General features: G+C 38.7%; 1 protein-coding gene across 7 annotated transcripts in view; it reads right to left on the bottom strand.

The window, feature by feature from the left end:
• The window catches only part of SSH2 (slingshot protein phosphatase 2), a 246683-nt gene that overhangs the window by 23977 nt on the left and 204274 nt on the right, over positions 1-18432 (bottom strand). For all 7 annotated transcript variants that reach the window (XM_059908622.1, XM_059908626.1, XM_059908624.1 and 4 more), the window contains 4 exons: positions 16234-16428; positions 12520-12613; positions 12257-12385; positions 3240-3286 (listed from right to left, as the gene is read on the bottom strand). In XM_059908622.1, coding sequence (XP_059764605.1) covers positions 3240-3286; positions 12257-12385; positions 12520-12613; positions 16234-16428 — 465 coding nt within the window. The remainder of the gene's footprint in view (positions 1-3239; positions 3287-12256; positions 12386-12519; positions 12614-16233; positions 16429-18432) is intronic.

Genomic DNA, 18432 nt, shown 5'->3' on the forward strand with positions numbered 1-18432 from the left:
CAGGGGGCAAGGGTTCGATTCCCTGGTCGGGGAACTAGGATCCCACATGCCGTGTGGTGCGGCCAAAAAAAAAAAAAAAAAAAATTAAGAAAAAGCAAGCAACATGCACCTGTGGAAAACACTCCAGCAGTTCCCCAAAAGGTTACCACCATATGACCCCGTAAGTCCTCTCCTAGGCATAAACTGAAGAGAAAATGACAAAATATGTCCACCCAAAGATTCACACATGAATGGTCGTAAGAGTATTCATAATAGCCAAAAAGTGGAAACAACCCAAAGGCCCATCAAATGATGAATGGGCAAATAAAATGTGATGTGTATATATATCTCCATATAATGGAATATTATTTGGCAATAAAAAGGAATGAAGTACTAATACATAGTACAACATTGATAAACCTTGAAAATACAATGTTAAGTGAAATAAACCATGCTTAAAAGACTACATATTGTATAATTTCATATAAATGAAATGTCCAGAATAGGCAAATCTATAGAGACAGAAAGTAGGCTAGTAGTTTCTAGGAGCTGAAGGGAGGAAGGGAAATGGGGGTGACTGCTAAAGGGTACAGGCTTTCCTTTTGGGTTGGAAAAAAATGTTCTGAATTGATTGTTGCACAGCTCTGTGAATATACTAAAAACCACTGAAGTACACATTTTAAAAGGGTGAACGATATATGTGAATTATATCTCAAAACTGTCAGAAAAAAAGGCAAGCACACTTCCTCTTATTTCATTTAAAATAAAAATGAACAACCTTCCCATCCCCAATCCCATACTTCAGTAATGGATTATAGCAGGACAGGGTTTCCCAATCTTTTTCATTACAGAAGTCTAGTCAGCCACTACCAATTGGAAATGGCACTCCCTGCAACTTCTTTGTCATTCTTACACTTCATTGTAAGCTATTCCTTACAATGCTTTGTAAGGAATAGCATTTTACTTGGAGTTCTAAAGTCAGTGGATTGGGAGAAAATGGCCTTATTGTCAAAATTACACTTGAAAAATCCCTTAAATCATCCACAGGGGGCAATATACATGTTTTGTGTACAGATCCCTGAACTATAATTCTTGATCCATTGAAGTTTTTTTTTTTAATAAATTTATTTAATTTTTATTTATTTATTTTTGGCTGTGTTGGGTCTTCGTTGCTGCGCACGGGCTTTCTCTAGTTGCAGGGAGCGGGGGATACTCTTCGTTGTGGTGCAAGGGCGTCTCATTACAGTGGCTTCTCGTTGCGGAGCATGGGCTCTAGGCGCGAGGGTTTCAGTAGTCGTGGCACGCGGGTTCAGCAGTTGTGGCTTGTGGGCTCTAGAGCGCAGGCTCAGTAGTTGTGGTGCACGGGCTTAGTTTAGTTGCTCCACAGCAGGTGGGATCTTCCTGGACCAGGGCTCGAACCCGTGTCCCCTGCATTGGCAGGTGGATTCTTAACCACTGTGCCACCTGGGAAATCCTTCATCCATTAAAGTTTAAGCACCAGTGAATTTAAGAAATAAGATCTAAGTAGATGTCTGAGCATCTAACCATTCTTGTCTTTTTTCTGTGTTCTATAAATTTAGCATTGTAAGTAGTAAATGAGATAAATAGGTCTCATCTCCAGCTGGGGACATAAGTCAAAAGTCAAAGTGAATATATGCATGAAGTGATTTTAATGCATTTGGCAGGCAGTGCTCTATCAAATCTCAGATTTCATATTAAACACTGTATCAGGTGCTAGTTTCCTGCAGGTCACATTCTGTCAATTTTTCTATCATTCCTTCACATTTACCGGGCACCCTTTTGATATAAGGCTCTGAGCTAGGTATGTGTCACACAAAACTAAGATATGGTCTCTGCTTTCAAGAACTTCTGATTCAATCCTTATCAACTTAAATTTTCCAAGTTCTATTTATTTTCATACCTTAATATTAAGTAACCAGATTTCCATCCCCACCCCCCCCCCCCCCCCCCGCCACAAGAACTCTTTGTATAATCACTTGGCTTCCTTTCTTCTGAGGGAAAAGTAGGAAGTATGCATCTAATCATGTTAAAGATAACCAGAAGGCTGACTTGTAGCTGAGAAAACAGGCAGCCAGAAACCAGTCAGGGAGTCATCACTATCTCTTGAGTCTCAGGAGGTCTTATCTCTGTCCAAAATGAAGAGTTAGAATGGCCAATTTCCAGACATGATTTTCTCTTCTCTTACTGGAATGATCTGACCTCCTAAGGCCGAGTTCAATGAAAGATTTAGGCATTAGCTAAGAAGTGAAAAGGGAAGAATGGCAGCTTTTTGCTTGCTGAATGTTCACTGTGGTCTCAGTTGCTTCAATCAAACTCATAACCATGCCGCTTAGGAACACATTTCTTACTACAAGGTCAGTCTTCTTGTTCAATTTTACACTGTCTCTTTTATATTTATAACCTACTTAGTCTTCGTGCACCTTACTATAAAAGGATAGGAACTGAGTCTTATTTTTCTTTGGATCCCTAGCATCTAGCACTGTGCTTGGCCTACAGAAGTTGCTCAATAAATGTTTAATAAAGACCTGTGAACCCAGCATATGCAGTTCTGTGTACTCTTACATAAAAATAGGAACCAAGGTCTAGAGAGACAGTAAAAAGATCAGTGGTTGCCAGGGGGTAGGGGTGGGGAATAAATGGACAGAGCACAGAGGATTTTTAGGGCACTGAAAATACTCTGTATGATGCCATTGTGATGGACACATGGTCATTATACATTTGTCCAAAGCCATAGAACGTACAGCACTAAGAGTGAACTGTAACATGAACTATGGACTTCAGATGATTACGAGGTGTCAATGTAGGTTCATCAGTTGTAAAAAATGTACCTCTCCGGTGGGGATGTTGAGAATGGGGGAGACTATGCATGTGTGGGGCAGGGAGTATATGGGAATTCTCTGTACCTTCCCCTCAATTTTGCTGTGAACCTTAAACTGCTCTTAAAAAAAAAAAAAAAAGGGAGTCAATAATTAGATTTGGTTTTAAACAGCATGAAAGGCTTGCACACTTGTTTCTGAAAGCCTTTCCACTGAAACAGTTGATCTTTCTTCAGAGGTGGGGGGATGAAACAGTGGGAGAATAGCCATTTTAATTTTTATTAAATTACACCCAGTAAGAATCAACTGGAAGCAACTCTTAAGCTTAAAGTTACTCACTGACACCTCTCTGACGGGAAAATGTAAAGATATAACAGTGATTTCTGCGACATGGGGGTGTCAGCAATTGCTCTGTGTGCTTACCCTCGGTTCTGTAAATCCTCTAAGTTAGAGGCATTCCATTCCGAGCCCTGTGGAACCAAAAAGACAAGGTTAGAGAGTATTAGCCAATGAACCAAATACAATACTTGAAAAGGAGCCCTGTGAGGGAAGAAACAGAGTTTCTAAAAAGAAGGCCAATAACATCTACCAAGTTTCCTCTCTATGTGCCAGGTACTTTATATGCTATCATATTCAGTTTCCACAAATGATAGAGTAAGAAAGTTACCTTCATTTTTTAGAGATATGAAAACCAACCCTTATAGAATTCAGATAATATTTGCTCAAGATCACATTGCTGGAAAGGTTTCTTTGACCACTCTCCAATCTAAGTTAAATGTCGTCTGTCACTCTTGTTTATAGTAGTCTATTTTATCAGTAGCATGCATCACTATTTTTACTTGTATATTTATTTATGTGCTTATTTACTACCTTTCTCCTCCACTATAATACAAGCTTCTTGAGGGCAGCAACCAGGTCTCTTGTTCTCTATGGAAACTCCTGCACAGTGCCTGGCACCTGGCAGGTATTCTTAAATGAACAGAGTGGCATTATTATGAATTAAAACTGGATTTCATTTTAAAACCCACACTTTTTCTAGTGCATTATGTTGCATCTAAGAAGTTGGGATGGTACGGTGTGTGTGTATGTCTGTAGGGGGAGAGAGTGAAATAGTCAAACAAATGAGGGAAACATGATGTGCAAAATTTAAAGGAAAATGTTTCTATAGATTATCTGCAAGATACATCAATTGTTAATATTTTGCCATATTTGCTTTCTTGCTCTCCTTCCCTTTCTTTCGATATACATATTTTTTTTTATCTGAACCATTTAAGTAACTTGAGCATCATGACACTTCAGTACTTGATCATGTATCATCTAAGAACAAGAATATTCTCCTATATAATTCCATTTTTGCAACCAAGAAAGATAACATTAATACAATAATAATCTAATACATCATCTATATGTGAATTTTAAAAATTGCCCTCAAAATGTCCTTTATATTCATTCAATCAAGAATCATACTGTGCATTTAGTTGCCATGTCTTTAATCTAGAACAGTCCACCCCTGTGCCTTTACTTTTTGTCTTTCATGATATTGACATTTTTGTAGACTGCAGGTCTGTAATACTGGAGAGCTCCCCACAACCTGGATTTATCTGATTGTTTCCTGATGATTAGATTCAGGTCAAACACTCCTGGCAAGAATATGACAAGGGAGGGCTTCCCTGGTGGCGCAGTGCTTAAGAATCCGCCTGCCAACGCAGGGGACACGGGTTCAAGCCCTGGTCTGGGAAGATCCCACATGCCGCGGAGCAACTAAGTCTGTGCGCCACAACTACTGAGCCTGCGCTCTAGAGCCTGCGTGCCACGACTGCTGAAGCCCATGTGCCCTAGAGCCCGTGCTCTGTAACAAGAGAAGCCACCACAATGAGAAGCCCGTGCACCACAACGAAGAGTAGACCCCGCTCACCGCAACTAGAAAAAGCCCGCGCACAGCAACGAAGACCCAACACAGCCAAAAATAAATAAATAAAATAAATAAATTTATATAAAAAAAGAATATTACAAGGGAGATATTGTGTACTTCATACTGCATCAAATCATGAGGCACATAATGTCAGTTTGTCCCATTATGTCAGACTGAGTTTGAATTCTTGGTAGATACCTTTGTGTCTGCCACATCCCTCTATTGTAAAGGTTCCTTTGAAATTAATTAGTAGTCTATAGTAATCTTTGAAGCCGTGTGAAAGCCAAAATAATCTTTTTGCCCTATGATTTCAGCATCAATTGCCGATCTTGCCCAAATGAATTATTCTACTGGAGGTTACAAAACGGTAATTTTCTAATTCCATCATTCCTTCTGCAAGTTAGCTGGCTGGCATTCTTCTGTAAAAGAGTCTCACCTAATCAATCATCACACCCTTTACTGAAGTGTCACTATGGACTCTTGAATTCTTTTTGTATTTAGAATGTTATAATCCATTACCATCTTTTTTTCTGGACATGCAGATTGTCCAGAATTTGGCCAGTGGGAATCTCTTCAAACAGGTTCCTTTTGATATGATTCCATTAGTCTTTGAGCGCATCCATGCTTTGTGGTACAAAACGTTGTTCCGGATTCACTTTGTGAGTACAATCAGCCAGTTCCCCAAGAAGCCCTGGTTTCTTTTAGTGAAGAATGATATTTTGTAACCAAGATCTGGGCATTAATTAGGTATGCTCCTAACTACTGGGTGTCATTGTTTCTAAAACTTTTCAGTGGTCAGATCTAGGAAATATTTCTAAAAAAATACTGAGTTTATACTGGTACCTTCAACTGAAATTAATTCAACACCACAAGGTTCTTCCTTTCTTTCTTGACTCTCCCACACTGTTTATATCTCCTTACTCCACGGTGAGAACTTTGGTTCCCAACAACTCATTTACTCTACTTACAAAATAGTTTTAACATTATTACACCAATACCAAAACCAATAACAAAAATATTAAGTTCAAATTTTCTTTGCATTTCTTTTTTTTTCCTTATTATATCCCACTAAGGGGTACAATTAGAGTATTATGCTTAAGTTATTTGAATTAATTTCTTTCTGTGAGGTTATCAATTTGATATATATTTCAGTTCATTTGCTCCTGTTTATATTCAGTTTTAGAGTGTGTTTTTTCTTCCATGTTTTCCATTTTTTTGAATATACAAGACTTTTATAATATTGAAAGTCAAAAGTTTATTAAAAAGTAAACTTGAAGTCTCACTCCCACCCCCATCTCCTCAATCCCCATGGGTAACCGTTTTTTATTAGTTTGTGGCTTATTCTACCTATGTTGTATTTTGAAAAAAAATAAGCAAATATATACTTACCACTCTGACTTACACAAAAGTACTTTACTACATATGCTTTTTTTGTTCTTTGCTTTCTTCACTTTACAATATATCCTCAGACCCACTCCACATCACAGTGCCACTTTCCCCATAGCCTTGCCAACAAAATGTGTGGTTAAGCTTTTGAATCTTTTCCAAACTGATAGGCATGAAATGTTATCTCAGTGTAATTTTAATTTGCATTTCTGTTAAGCGTAAAAGTGAGCAACTCTTCAATGTTTCAGGTCCATTTTCTGTCTTTGAGCTATCTGTTCATGTCTTTTGAAAAGGCAAACATTTAAAAATAAGAATTTATCTATTTCAGAATAATGCATTAAGCGGAATTTAGCTTTAGAAGACTCAGGTTCAAGTCCCAACTCCCCCTCTGACTGGGGGACCTTGGGCAAACTGCTTAACCTCTCTGTCTTCACTTTCCTTATCTGTAAAATGAAACACTCCTCCCATCCTAGTCCTAGGAATCTAATGGATAGGTTCCCCTCAAACTACAAATATAAAGTTTCTCCCCATTCCTTTCGCCATGTAAGAATACAAAGAGAAGTCTGTGACCTGGAAGAGCGCCCTCACCCGACCATGCGGGCACACTAGTCTCAAGACTTCCAGCCTCTCCAGAACTGTAATAAGTTTCTATTGTTTATAAGCCAACATCTCCCACCCCCCCCCTCCCATTTCTTTCATATTAAAATGGAAAACCCTCTCTCCATCCTAAATCCTCCTCTGGACACTGTCCTTTTCCTTTTCCTTTCATGGCCAAGATTCATAGAAATACAATCTAATACTCACTTTCTAAAATTCCTCATTTCCCATGTATCTCAACCCACAGCACTGTGGTTTCTCATCACTCTTGCTAATGACCTCTAATTGTCTAATCCAGAGGTCACCTTTGTAACCTTATTCCACTGGCCTTCTATGAGTATCTATCTTGATATGGTCATCACTCCCTCCTTATGGAATTAGATCAGACTGCACAAATATCTAGCCTCATGCCAGGCACAACAAAGAGGATCAACAAATGCTTGTTGAATAAATCATCAAATGAGATAAGTAAATGAAGCACTCTGAAAATTGTCAAGTGTTATGTAAGCACTATCTTCGTATTACAAGTGATCTGTAATTTGGCCATCGAACTAGGAGATCTCAAGGATGCTGTGCTGAACTACATTTAGGAAAATAGTCAGTAAGTGATGGATGACTGATCTTTTCTACAGACCAGGGTTCACCTGACTTGCTTTAAAAAAAATATAAGAGGTTCTGAAGACTGTGCTCAAACTTAGAAAACTGGCTCCCATACCAAAGAAAGAGGTAAGAATTATTACAAAAAAAAAAAAAAGGACTTTCAAGGAGACAGAAGCCAAGCAATAAGGGTTGAGTGGCTAAATTGGAGCCAGGGAAATGTGACCACCTCACTCCTTAATTTAGAAATCTAAATCCTCTGCGGAATTCTGTACAGCTAGATGGAAATAACCCTGATGTGATGGTAAAAGTCCACGGTTTTCATCTACCTGTCCAGAGAACTTCAAACTGACAATCTGAAATGACACATATCCAGAAACAAAGTAAATTAAATGCATCAGCTACTGACTCAGTGAAGCCCATATAAAGTGACTTGGGCTCTGCTTAGGGCTGTTTCAGGTTCAACCTGAAAGAACTGGAATCAACATGGTGTAATTACTTTTCTGTTCTCAAGACAAATGCCATGCATATTAGCCCCCTTGGGGTCCTCAACAGACTCAATCTCTTTTTTTTTTTCCTCCATGCTTCTCAGGCAGTGACATAATTCCATGGGGGTTTTTGGTAAGTTCTATGTAATTATGCAAAGCATATTTTAATTGTATGGACGTATAAAATGAAATCTTGAAACTATACTGTAATACATTTTTTTAAAAATTTATTTATTTTTGGCTGCGATGGGTCTTCGTTGCTGCGCACGGGCTTTCTCTAGTTGCGGCGAGTGGGGGCTACTCTTCGTTGCAGTGGGCAGGCTTCTCATTGCAGTGGCTTCTCTTGTTGAGGAGCACGGGCTCTAGGCACGTGGGCTTCAGTAGTTGTGGCACGCAGGCTCAGTAGTTGTGGCGCACCGATTTAGTTGCTCCGTAGCACGTGGGATCTTCGCGGACCAGGGATCGAACCCATGTCCCCTGCATTGGCAGGCAGATTCCTAACCACTGTGCCACCAGGGAAGTCCCGCTCCTACAGTTTTTAAATAAGTTCACTTCCACCTTTCACTCTGGCTCACCTACACTGTACTCTGGCCCAAAGACTGAAGTGACTGATTTCTTTTAAAATGTTATCCTTAGTAAATGCATCCCAGTGTTCACTGCAGCACTGTTTACAATAGCCAAGACATGGAAGCAACCTAAATGTCCATTGACAGAGGAATGGATAAAGAAGATATGGTTCATATATACAATGGAATATTATTCAGCCATTAAAAGGATGAAATAATGCCATTTGCAGCAACATGGATGGACCCAGAGATTGTCATACTGAGTGAAGTAAGTCAGAAAGAGAAAGAGAAATATATGATATCCCTTATATGCAGAATCTAAAAAGAAATGATACAAATGAACTCATTTACAAAACAGAAACAGACTCATAGACTTAGAGAATGAACTTATGGTTACCAGGGGGGAAGGGTGCGGGGAAAGGATAGTTAGGGAGTTTGGGATCAACATGTATGCACTGCTATATTTAAGGTGGATACCCAACAAGGACCTACTGTATAGCACAGGGGCCTAACTCTGCTCAAAGTTATGTAGGAGTCTGGGGGAGAATGGATACATGTATATGTATGGCTGAGTTGCTTTGCTGTGCACCTGAAACTATCACAACATTGTTAATCGGCTATACTTCACCCCCACCTCCCAAAAAAAAGGGAAGAATTCTGTAAGTTCCAAATTGGGATGAAAACTAAAACTGCCTGAAGTAAAAAAAAAAAAAAAATGTTATCCTTAGGAAAGAACCTTGTTGGGGTCCAAAAGTTCCAAGCAAAATAGAAGAGGAGAGCACATTTATGGCAAAGAAGGACGACTGTACTGGGGGTTCTGCGAAGATCATACAACTCGACATAATCTTCAAGGATTGGTATCCCTGTCCAAATCTTTATCATACCATACCTACAGCCTCAATGCTGTGAGTCACTTTACTGTGGCAGCCAGGCACAGGATCGATAACTTTTTCTTCTAAAAAGTTTATGCTACACATCTCCAGTTGAGGGGCAAAAATCATGAATATGAGACTTAATTTTTCTTTGAAACCAAAACTCTATTTTAAAAGGATTTGTAATGTCAAATCTTGAAAAAGATAACAATCAGCAGTAAAATTCTGACTTCTTTCTCATTCACAAACAACATTACTGGTTGCCTGTCCAATATTACTGTGTTTCCCTAGTTTAACTAAGAATGCTGCCTGCCTTTCTGCAAAGGCTCTCTGTTCACATCTAGCATTTTCTCAGCCAAACCGGACAGCCTCCAGGAGAGCTGCTGATACGAGATTTGGTTGGCAAAGGCTTCCAGCTCAGAGAAGTAGTACACTCTTAAGGGTGTGGAAGAACTGCTTTTTCTGGAAATACCCTGGCTTCCAACCAATCAATCCTGGCTTCTGACTGCAGACTTTCTTTAAACTACGCTCTATACTTTTCTTCTCCATATCAGCTGGACACCTTTCCAAATAAACATCTCTGTGCAGTGCACTACTAAGCCAAGCATTCTTCCAAAGGGAGGGGAGAAATCCTGCTGCATCCCTTCACACAATCTGCTTGCGCTCCAGGCATGGCAGCTACGCACAGATGAAATGACTTTGCAGAAAATTAACAACACCACTTACAGTTTGGATAAAACCTCTTTTTCTGTGTCAACTGCTGGGAAAGCCAGCAGAGCACAGACTCACTGGAGAAGAGATAGGGGTCTGGACACAGGATATGGTGGTATAAACAAAGGGAAGAAGCCATCACGGAAGAAATACAATAAGATGTTTAGACAACCTGTTCATGTACTTATTTTGTTGGATAAGAGTTAAATTTCAGGATTCTCCAGTTTGAAAGTTTTTTTCCCAAATGAGAAAAATATTCACAATGCAAAGAACATGTCCATTCTCGAGAAAACAGAATTATATCTGAAGCTGAATACATTTTCCTTTTTTCAAAAATATGTATATAGATACATATTAAAAAAGTAAAAAAGAACTAGAAGGCAATATTATATAATGAAAGATAATAGTGCTTATCTCTCTTGGTGTTGATTAAATGTCATTTATTGTCTTCTGAAGTTGTCTAAATTTTCTATAATGAACATGAATTATTTTTGTAATAAGAGAAAAACCCAAGACAGAAGACTACACCAATAATCATGAAATAATAGGATGAATTTAGTGATACAAATACTCAAATGCATTTCTAGTTGATTAGTGACTAATTTGGGGAGAACTGGATTGTTCTTTCTGCTCAGAGTACTATTAAAATTTATATGTCCTAAAATAGTACCATTTGAGGAAGGGGTAAGGAGAAGGTAGTTTTTGAGTGGGTGGCATGAGAGACACAGGGAAGCATGTCTGAAATTAAACAGTTAGATAGTGACTGAACTTGATATTCGTCATGTCTACGTCCTTTGAGGTATTAAGATCTAAGCTCAATGGGAAAGCAACTTGCAAGTTTATAGCTTTGGTCACTTTCAAACGAGTTATTTTTGGCTACAGGCACTTGCCCTTCATAAAAATCAGTCCTGTTACATGGAGACAGTTGGGGGCAGGGTCCATTTGAATGAGTGACTCATAAGTTTTCTATGCACAACACAAAAATTATTTCCAAGGATACAAGAGCAGGGAATATGTGAACCCTCATGGAATTACACACAAAAGACAACAAAGCCAGGTGCTATACAAATGGAAAGGTCAATGACAGTTTTGCCGTATGATCTACATCGAGAAATGGCAACACACATTGGTCAAGTTAAAGTAAAGAAAAGAAGTTCCCCTCCCAGCTCACAGCTTTTCATGAGTAATTTCATAGCTAAACACCACCATGAATCACTTGACAAGCATACATACTCCAAAGTGTCAACAAGTTAATTCAGGGCACAAGCCTTCAATGGCATGAAGTCTGACTGCTTGGTGAAATAAACTCTTATATTCAGGGTGAGATGATGCAGCTTAGTCAGTTCCTGTGCATATTTATTCCTCTTCTCTCCTGTTTCCCAGCTTCTAATCACTTCACAAATGTCCTTACCAGAGAAAGGAAGTGAAATTCAAACCAATCGATTTAGTTCCTTGTTAGCATTTTTAGTCAAAGTATGTGGGAATTGGAAATAAAAGTGAGGTTTTGGTGTTCCCCACTGACTTCAATTATCCTTGTTATCCTTGTTCCCATTACCATGTACAGATGAAAACTAGAACTCTTTAACATTTGGGAGATAAATAGGTCTTAGGATTTTATAAGCTTTCCTAATCCATCTGTCAGAGAGATCTCCTTGGGCTAATTACAAGCCACTGAATGTTCAGGTACCATGAAGAACAATTTTAAGTCACTGAAGATTTGGTAATCAAAAAGTAATTGAGGGACTAAAAATGTAGCTACAAGGTTCCAAATGTCTTAAAAGTCCAATAGTCTTTGTATATAAGTAGTTTTCTGCTCTGTTCAGATATATCAGATCTTAGACCCATTTAGCAGATTTAAAAGAGTGGCCTCAAAAAGGATCATTCTTTTTGGATACACTGTATAAAACTACTGTGGACTGGTCTGCTTTGTGGCTCTATTATATAGGACAGATGAGATCTTTAACAACCCATGGGTAAGAAAGGCCTGATCTGTAGCATTTGCCAATTTCCTCGGTGTAAATTTTCCCACCATAGTCAATTGATGTCACTGAGGAATTGGGAAGAGATGAGCAGAAGCACACCATTATATAACATTTCCACCATACAACAGATGTAAATAACCTTAACAGCACAGATAATAGTAAAATGTAGTAAAATATAGGAAGTGATGAGGTTTGAGTATTTATGACCTTTGTTTTTAATGTAAGTTACAGTTTTTCTAAATATGATAAAATTTGATAATCGCCCCCACCCCCATGAGTTGGTATGGACTAGCCCCAGCACACCGCTTTAAAGTGGCCCTAAGACTTACCAAGAACACGTGCTCAAATATCTGTGTAGGGCTATCCATCTGACCAAGGATCACTATCATTTCATTATCTATAAATTCCTTGAATTCTCGCAAGTTGCACACCATTTGCATTTCCAATTCAGTTCGTATCTGAAACAGAGATGACACTTTGTACTAATCTCTGAAAAGTCCCTCTGGACTTTCAATCACTCACCATTTCTAGCCCCACTCCTATTATTATTCTACCTCTAGCCTTGGAACAATGGGGACTCAAGGTCTCTTACCTCTTTGGATGTGATATTCTCCAAATCCTTCTGCATCATAATCTCCCTTAATTTGGTTTTAATTAGCCTTTCTGTTCGCTCACGTTCAGTTGGTCTGAGAAGAGAGAGATGGTGATTTTTCTTAGGCAGGAATTTGACCAAGTTAATGAATGTGCCGTCTGATTATGTTTCCAAACTGGCAGGCCTTCCCTTTGTTACCCTTAAATTTATATTCTGGAGGCATGGGAGAAAGAAAATTATACTTTAAAAAGTTTCTTTTCAGAATGTACAGAATATAAACATGTACAAATTATTACTTGAAGAGATTGTACATGTCTAAAAGCCCATAAATATATTCCCATATACAGATCCAAGAAGGAGTACAAGACAAATAGGCTATACTGAGTGTAATACTTTAATGGAGGACCATTTCCCATCAAGTACCCCTGAGTACCACTTGCTGAGCTAGAATACCAAGCTGGGAAGACCAGTGGTGTGACCTACTATGGAACTGGGTCTTCTGTAGCTTAAAAATGCCACCCAATGCTGACCATTTATTGCTACAGTTCTAGAAAAATGCGAAAGAGAGAAGAGTGATTTCTGCCTTCTTCAATGAAGCAAATTCTCTTCCAAAATGGATTTTAAGAATTAGCTACCTGGAGTACTCCATCCAAAATGTTTTCTTTTTCACAAAAGCTCTCACCAATATCTCTGTGAAATTATTATCCCCCTTTTACAGATAAAGGAAATAAACAGCTAAAAGGTTAAATGACATGCCAACCGTCACTTTCACTGGCAGGAGACCCAGAACTCTCCGTCCAGCCTAACACTCTACCTGCAAGATTATGTTGCTTCCCTTAGTCTTCTGACTCTCTTAAAAACAAAAATTTCCCTTGGAACTTTACTATGAAATCAAACTAGGAAGCTGATTCTCCAATTACTGGAAAGATACTGGTTCAACATAACTAGATGCTTCTCTCTAAAAGCACTATTTCATATTATGCAGAATTTGAGTGAGGCTAACAGAGAGCACTTTCTGTCTCATCTTTCCCTCCTACCTACTTGAGAGAGGTATCTGCCCTGTACACTTCCTTATTTGGAGATGGAAATGGACTAAGCCTTCAGGCATCCTGCCTGCCCTTGCTGCCTACGGCCTTATCACTGGCTGCAAAAATAGCTTCAGTGTAATCTCCAAAGATGGATGCTCTGACCCCACAACCTTGGGGCTCCCCACTACTTGGACTCTTAGTTTCTCACGAACCCTGCAGAGTATAGCTAACGCCTCTGCCAATTCCCTGTCAATCGGCCAAAGCATCCCTGTCTTGACTAGGATTAACATTCTTAACCATGCTCCCCACCATTTTTCCTAGACATAGCTAATGGTAGAAAGTTATACATTTCAGTCTTGTACTAAAAATAAATATTGGTAAAAAACAAATTTTAGCACCTGTGTGCATCGGTTCGATTCCCTAGTTTAGCAGACTTTCTCCCAATCTTTCACACTTGTTGGGCCAGAGTGGTTTGGGAGCAGACATACCTGGGTTTTAATCCCAGCCCTGCTACTTACTAGTGGTATGACCTTGAACAAATACCTTCCCTTTGCTGAACCTCTGTTTCCTTTTCTATAAAATGCAAACAGTAATACTATCTGCCTCATGAGGTTTTTATGAGAATTAAATGAGATACCATGTATGAAGCGCCTGGCATAACATCTGACGTACACTGGAGGCACCATACACCTATGTTCCCTGCTCTACCTTCCTTGGATTTCAAAATATAAACTTTATTCACAGTAGAGCACTTAAGTCCATTTTGGCATACATTCTCCTCTGTATCCTCAGCATTATTTTTTAGGCTTTTCTAGTCAACTTAGGGAAGAAGAGGGAATGGAAAAGGCATTACAACACAAACATACTTTCTCCCTTGATTTCACTAGAGAAAAATCTGGAAAATACATATATACACAAAGAAAATAAAAATCACTGAAAATCCCCCTGTCAGTATTAATACTCTCACCTACAACTCTCAGTCTCTTTTTCTATAGACAGATAGACATTTGTTTATTAAATATATCTTAAATTGTGGTTATACTGTACCTAGTAAGAATTAACATTTAATGAGCCTTTACCATGTGCCGGGGACTACATTTTACATTATTATTATTATTTTTTTTGCTCAGGGATAGAGAGAGATTATGGGCAATTTCATTTTCTTTCCTTTTTGTGCTGTAATTTCCAAATCCTCTCTAATAAAATCAGGAAAAATGAAAAGTCTGATTCAAAATGTCCATTTATGAACCAGATGAGACATCCATTTCTCCAATACCCATCAACCAGTCATAAAGCATGAAATCAATAACACTGCCCACGATTCTGAAAGCCATACATACTATCCTTATCTTTTTAGTTACTGTGGAATCTTATTTATTTATTTGTTTATTTATTTATTTATTGCTGCGCTGGGTCTTCGTTGCTGCGCGCGGGCTTTCTCTAGTTGCGTGATTGGGGGCTACTCTTCGTTGCAGTGTGCGGGCTTCTCATTGCGATGGCTTTTCACGGGCTCTAGGCGCGCAGGCTTCAGTAGTTGTGGCTCACGGGCTCTAGAGCGCAGGCTCAGTAGTTGTGGCGAATGGGCTTAGTTGCTCCACGGCACGTGGGATCTTCCCGGACCAGGGCTTGAACCCGTGTCCCCTGCACTGGCAGGCATATTCCGAACCGCTGCGCCACCAGGGAAGCCCCAGTTACTGTGCAATCTTGAAAGGACTAAAGCTACCAGTACTAACTGGTCCTTGTACCAATAATACCCTATACAAAAAAGCTTTCACTGTTTTTTTTTGACTGTTCCATTCACACAATTCTTGGAAATTTCACCTTTTCTAGTAAAAAGCATTTATTATCTAAATTAAGCCTTTAAAAAAAGAATCATGAATTGTTTTGGTATCACTTTAGGAATCTGAAGGTGAAGGTTTGTAGGACCATTTAGCAAGTAGCTACTCTTCTTTCCCAGATGTAGAACACCTTGGAAGTGCAGAAAGATCAATTCAGAGCAAAATAAACATCCTGATTAATTTCCAAAGCAGGAACTAAGTGTGAAAAAATTTCCAAAATAGTCACATAAGTTTCAACACATAGACCTAAAAAGGCAATAAACATCAGCTCCACCTTAGGCTATCCAATTTGCAGTACAGCAGGGAGATTTAATAAAAATGTTACAGACCTAACAAGGCAAATGTGGGGCTGAGTAAGACAGAAATTACAATATATATTTTAAAAAATTTGAACAGAAATCAGTTAAAAATTAGCATAACAACGTAGGTATTCTAAATTGACTGGAAACATCTTGTTTTCTTAAGTATTAGCAACATCCCTCTAAAAGCTTCTCTATGTCATTAATTTGCTTAGGAAATGCTTCTTTTAAGATAATGGAAAGTCGGACTTCAGCCTAACTCCTTTAAACTCAAATTTCAAATTAGTGGAATCTGAATTAATGGGGTTTTATGGTATTGCAGTTCTTAACTATGGAGACTCCACTGTGCCCAGGAGAGAAACTCTTCAGGCCTTTGCACACAACAGAAAGGACAGGTTTCTTTGCGTGGCAGATGTGTAGTGCAGACAATGACTAATATCACTGGTAAGGTTAATTCCCTAAGAGGAGAGATTAGGGAGGAACATGCTGGTTCTGACCCCCGAGAACACAACAGAGAGGACTTCCATGATCCTCAGCAAGATGACTTACATGTCTGTGAAAAGAGCTGGAGAGTCAGGCCGGTGGGACTGCACATCCTGCATAGCATTCCATTCATTGACTGAGGATTGATCTGAGTTGATATGGCTCTCATAATAACTCACCCAGGTGAGAAACAGGCTGCCAGGGTAGTAGTTATGCATTCTGGCGACTTCACAAGCCTTGTGTAGACTCTGTAATGCAGACCTGAAAGATATGCTGGGAAATGAGCACTGGAGAACTGTGGGGATACCAAAAGGCCAATAATCCATGTGCTCCCCAAACTCTTCCAATTTTTAAATCCTATAGAGTTGGGCCTCTGGAGAATCTATTCCTTGGAATTCAAGATTCTCTGATTCTGATCATACTACATTATCTCTTCATAGCAATCAACTAGACATTTCTTGCTGAAAGATATGATGCATTATTAAGGCAGGGGTTAGAGGGGAGCAGGAGAACTGACAAGCTACCAGTGAAAAACAGGTCTGAGTACCTATGGAGCTCACAATCCTGTAGTTGGAACCACGCTGTGGCTACTGTCGCTAGAGAACTAAAGATCTACTTCATTTACTACACAAACATTTGTTTCTCTTGGCACAGAGTCACGTCAGAGCATGTATTCCCTATGACTCTTAGAGGTTCCACAACGATCACATAGACAGATGTTCCTAAGCCTTGAGGACAAGTCCTTTAATGTCCAGGATGTACTGATCTAATGACATCTGTCATTCTTGCTACCTTAGTCTCCTAGTCTTTTTAAACCATTTATTCATACACTTGAGCTACTTTCTAAGAACAGCTCTGGTTATACTGAGACTAATTAAATCTCTGACTCTGAACTCAGGAACTCAAGAAGGGTAAACAAAACTGAAAAGTACCTTTTTGGTGATATACTTGGGAGAACTAAAGCCAGAAATGCCAGGAAGAGTTATACAAGAGCAGGCATCTTTCTATGTTTTTGTTTACTTATTTGTCTCAAGTGCCTAAAAGAAGGCCTTCTTTAAAAAAAAAACAAAAAAGAATGCCTTCTAGTTCAAAGTTGGAGCACAGTTAAAATTTGTTGAATGAAATGTCTTATTAGCTATAAACTAATGTCTCTCTCCTAAGGGAAAAGGATAGTATGCGAGAACTCTGTGGCCAATCTATTCCCATCTTTTTCTTAAAAATGCCTTTTTATTGTTTTTTTTCTTTCATAACAAATGTGATCACGCTCATTTTAGAAAATTTAGGGACCTCAGGTAAACGGCAGAAATATCCTATAATCTGACTGCCCAGAAATAACCACTGTTGGTCTCTGCAGAGATCTAAAATAAAGATGGTCATATTCTGCATACCATTTAACTTGTTCTTTTACTATACACCTTGTCATCAACATCTTTCCAGGTCAATAAATATTCTTCAACTAGATAATTTTTAATGGTTGCATAATATTTAGAAACATGGATGCACCATAATTTAACTGATTCCTATTATTTTAGCCATTTAAATTGCTTTCCATTTTTTGCTACTATTAGAACACTGACAAACATTCTTATAGTTAAAAATTTGCACACACCCTTGATTATTACCTTAGGATAAATTCTTAGAAGCAGAATTACTATGTCCAAGGGTATACAAAATGGTACAGAAAGCTGGCAAATCATTCTCCAGAAAGGTTGTTCCAGTTTATTTTCCCACAAGTAAGTCTATGACAATGCTGTTCCTTGAGTCCTTGTCAACCCCGTATAACGTAAATTAAAAAATAAAATCATGACCAATTTCATGAGAAAAACATGCCAGTCCATTTTTAGTAGGGAAACAGATTTTCCTGTAAGAACAAAGTTGCAGAATCTTTTAAAATGCCTCCTTTTACTTAAAGTAAGCCAAATTCTCAGAATTCTCAGCAAATTTCAGTTTCTTACACAGATTCAGAGGTAAAAGCCAGCTTAATGCAATGTACAGGATATTCGATGCATGTTTTCTTCATCCAGGAAACACATGCTTTAAAAGCATATGCCACAAGTGTCTGGTGCAAGTGTCCTAAAACACACTCAAGGCATAACCAGCTCATACTTCAGCTGCATACAAGAGAGCGAGGTTGCAGTAACTACTTTCCTGTGAAGGAAACACCTGGTCTAAATGCTGCTTTGATCCATACATCATCTTTTTCTTTTCTTTTTTTTGTGACTTTCAGTTCACTACTCCTCATGTGGTACACCAAAAAAAGTTTAT

Source organism: Balaenoptera ricei, chromosome 20 (assembly GCF_028023285.1).
Source record: "Balaenoptera ricei isolate mBalRic1 chromosome 20, mBalRic1.hap2, whole genome shotgun sequence".
Taxonomy (NCBI): domain Eukaryota; kingdom Metazoa; phylum Chordata; class Mammalia; order Artiodactyla; family Balaenopteridae; genus Balaenoptera; species Balaenoptera ricei.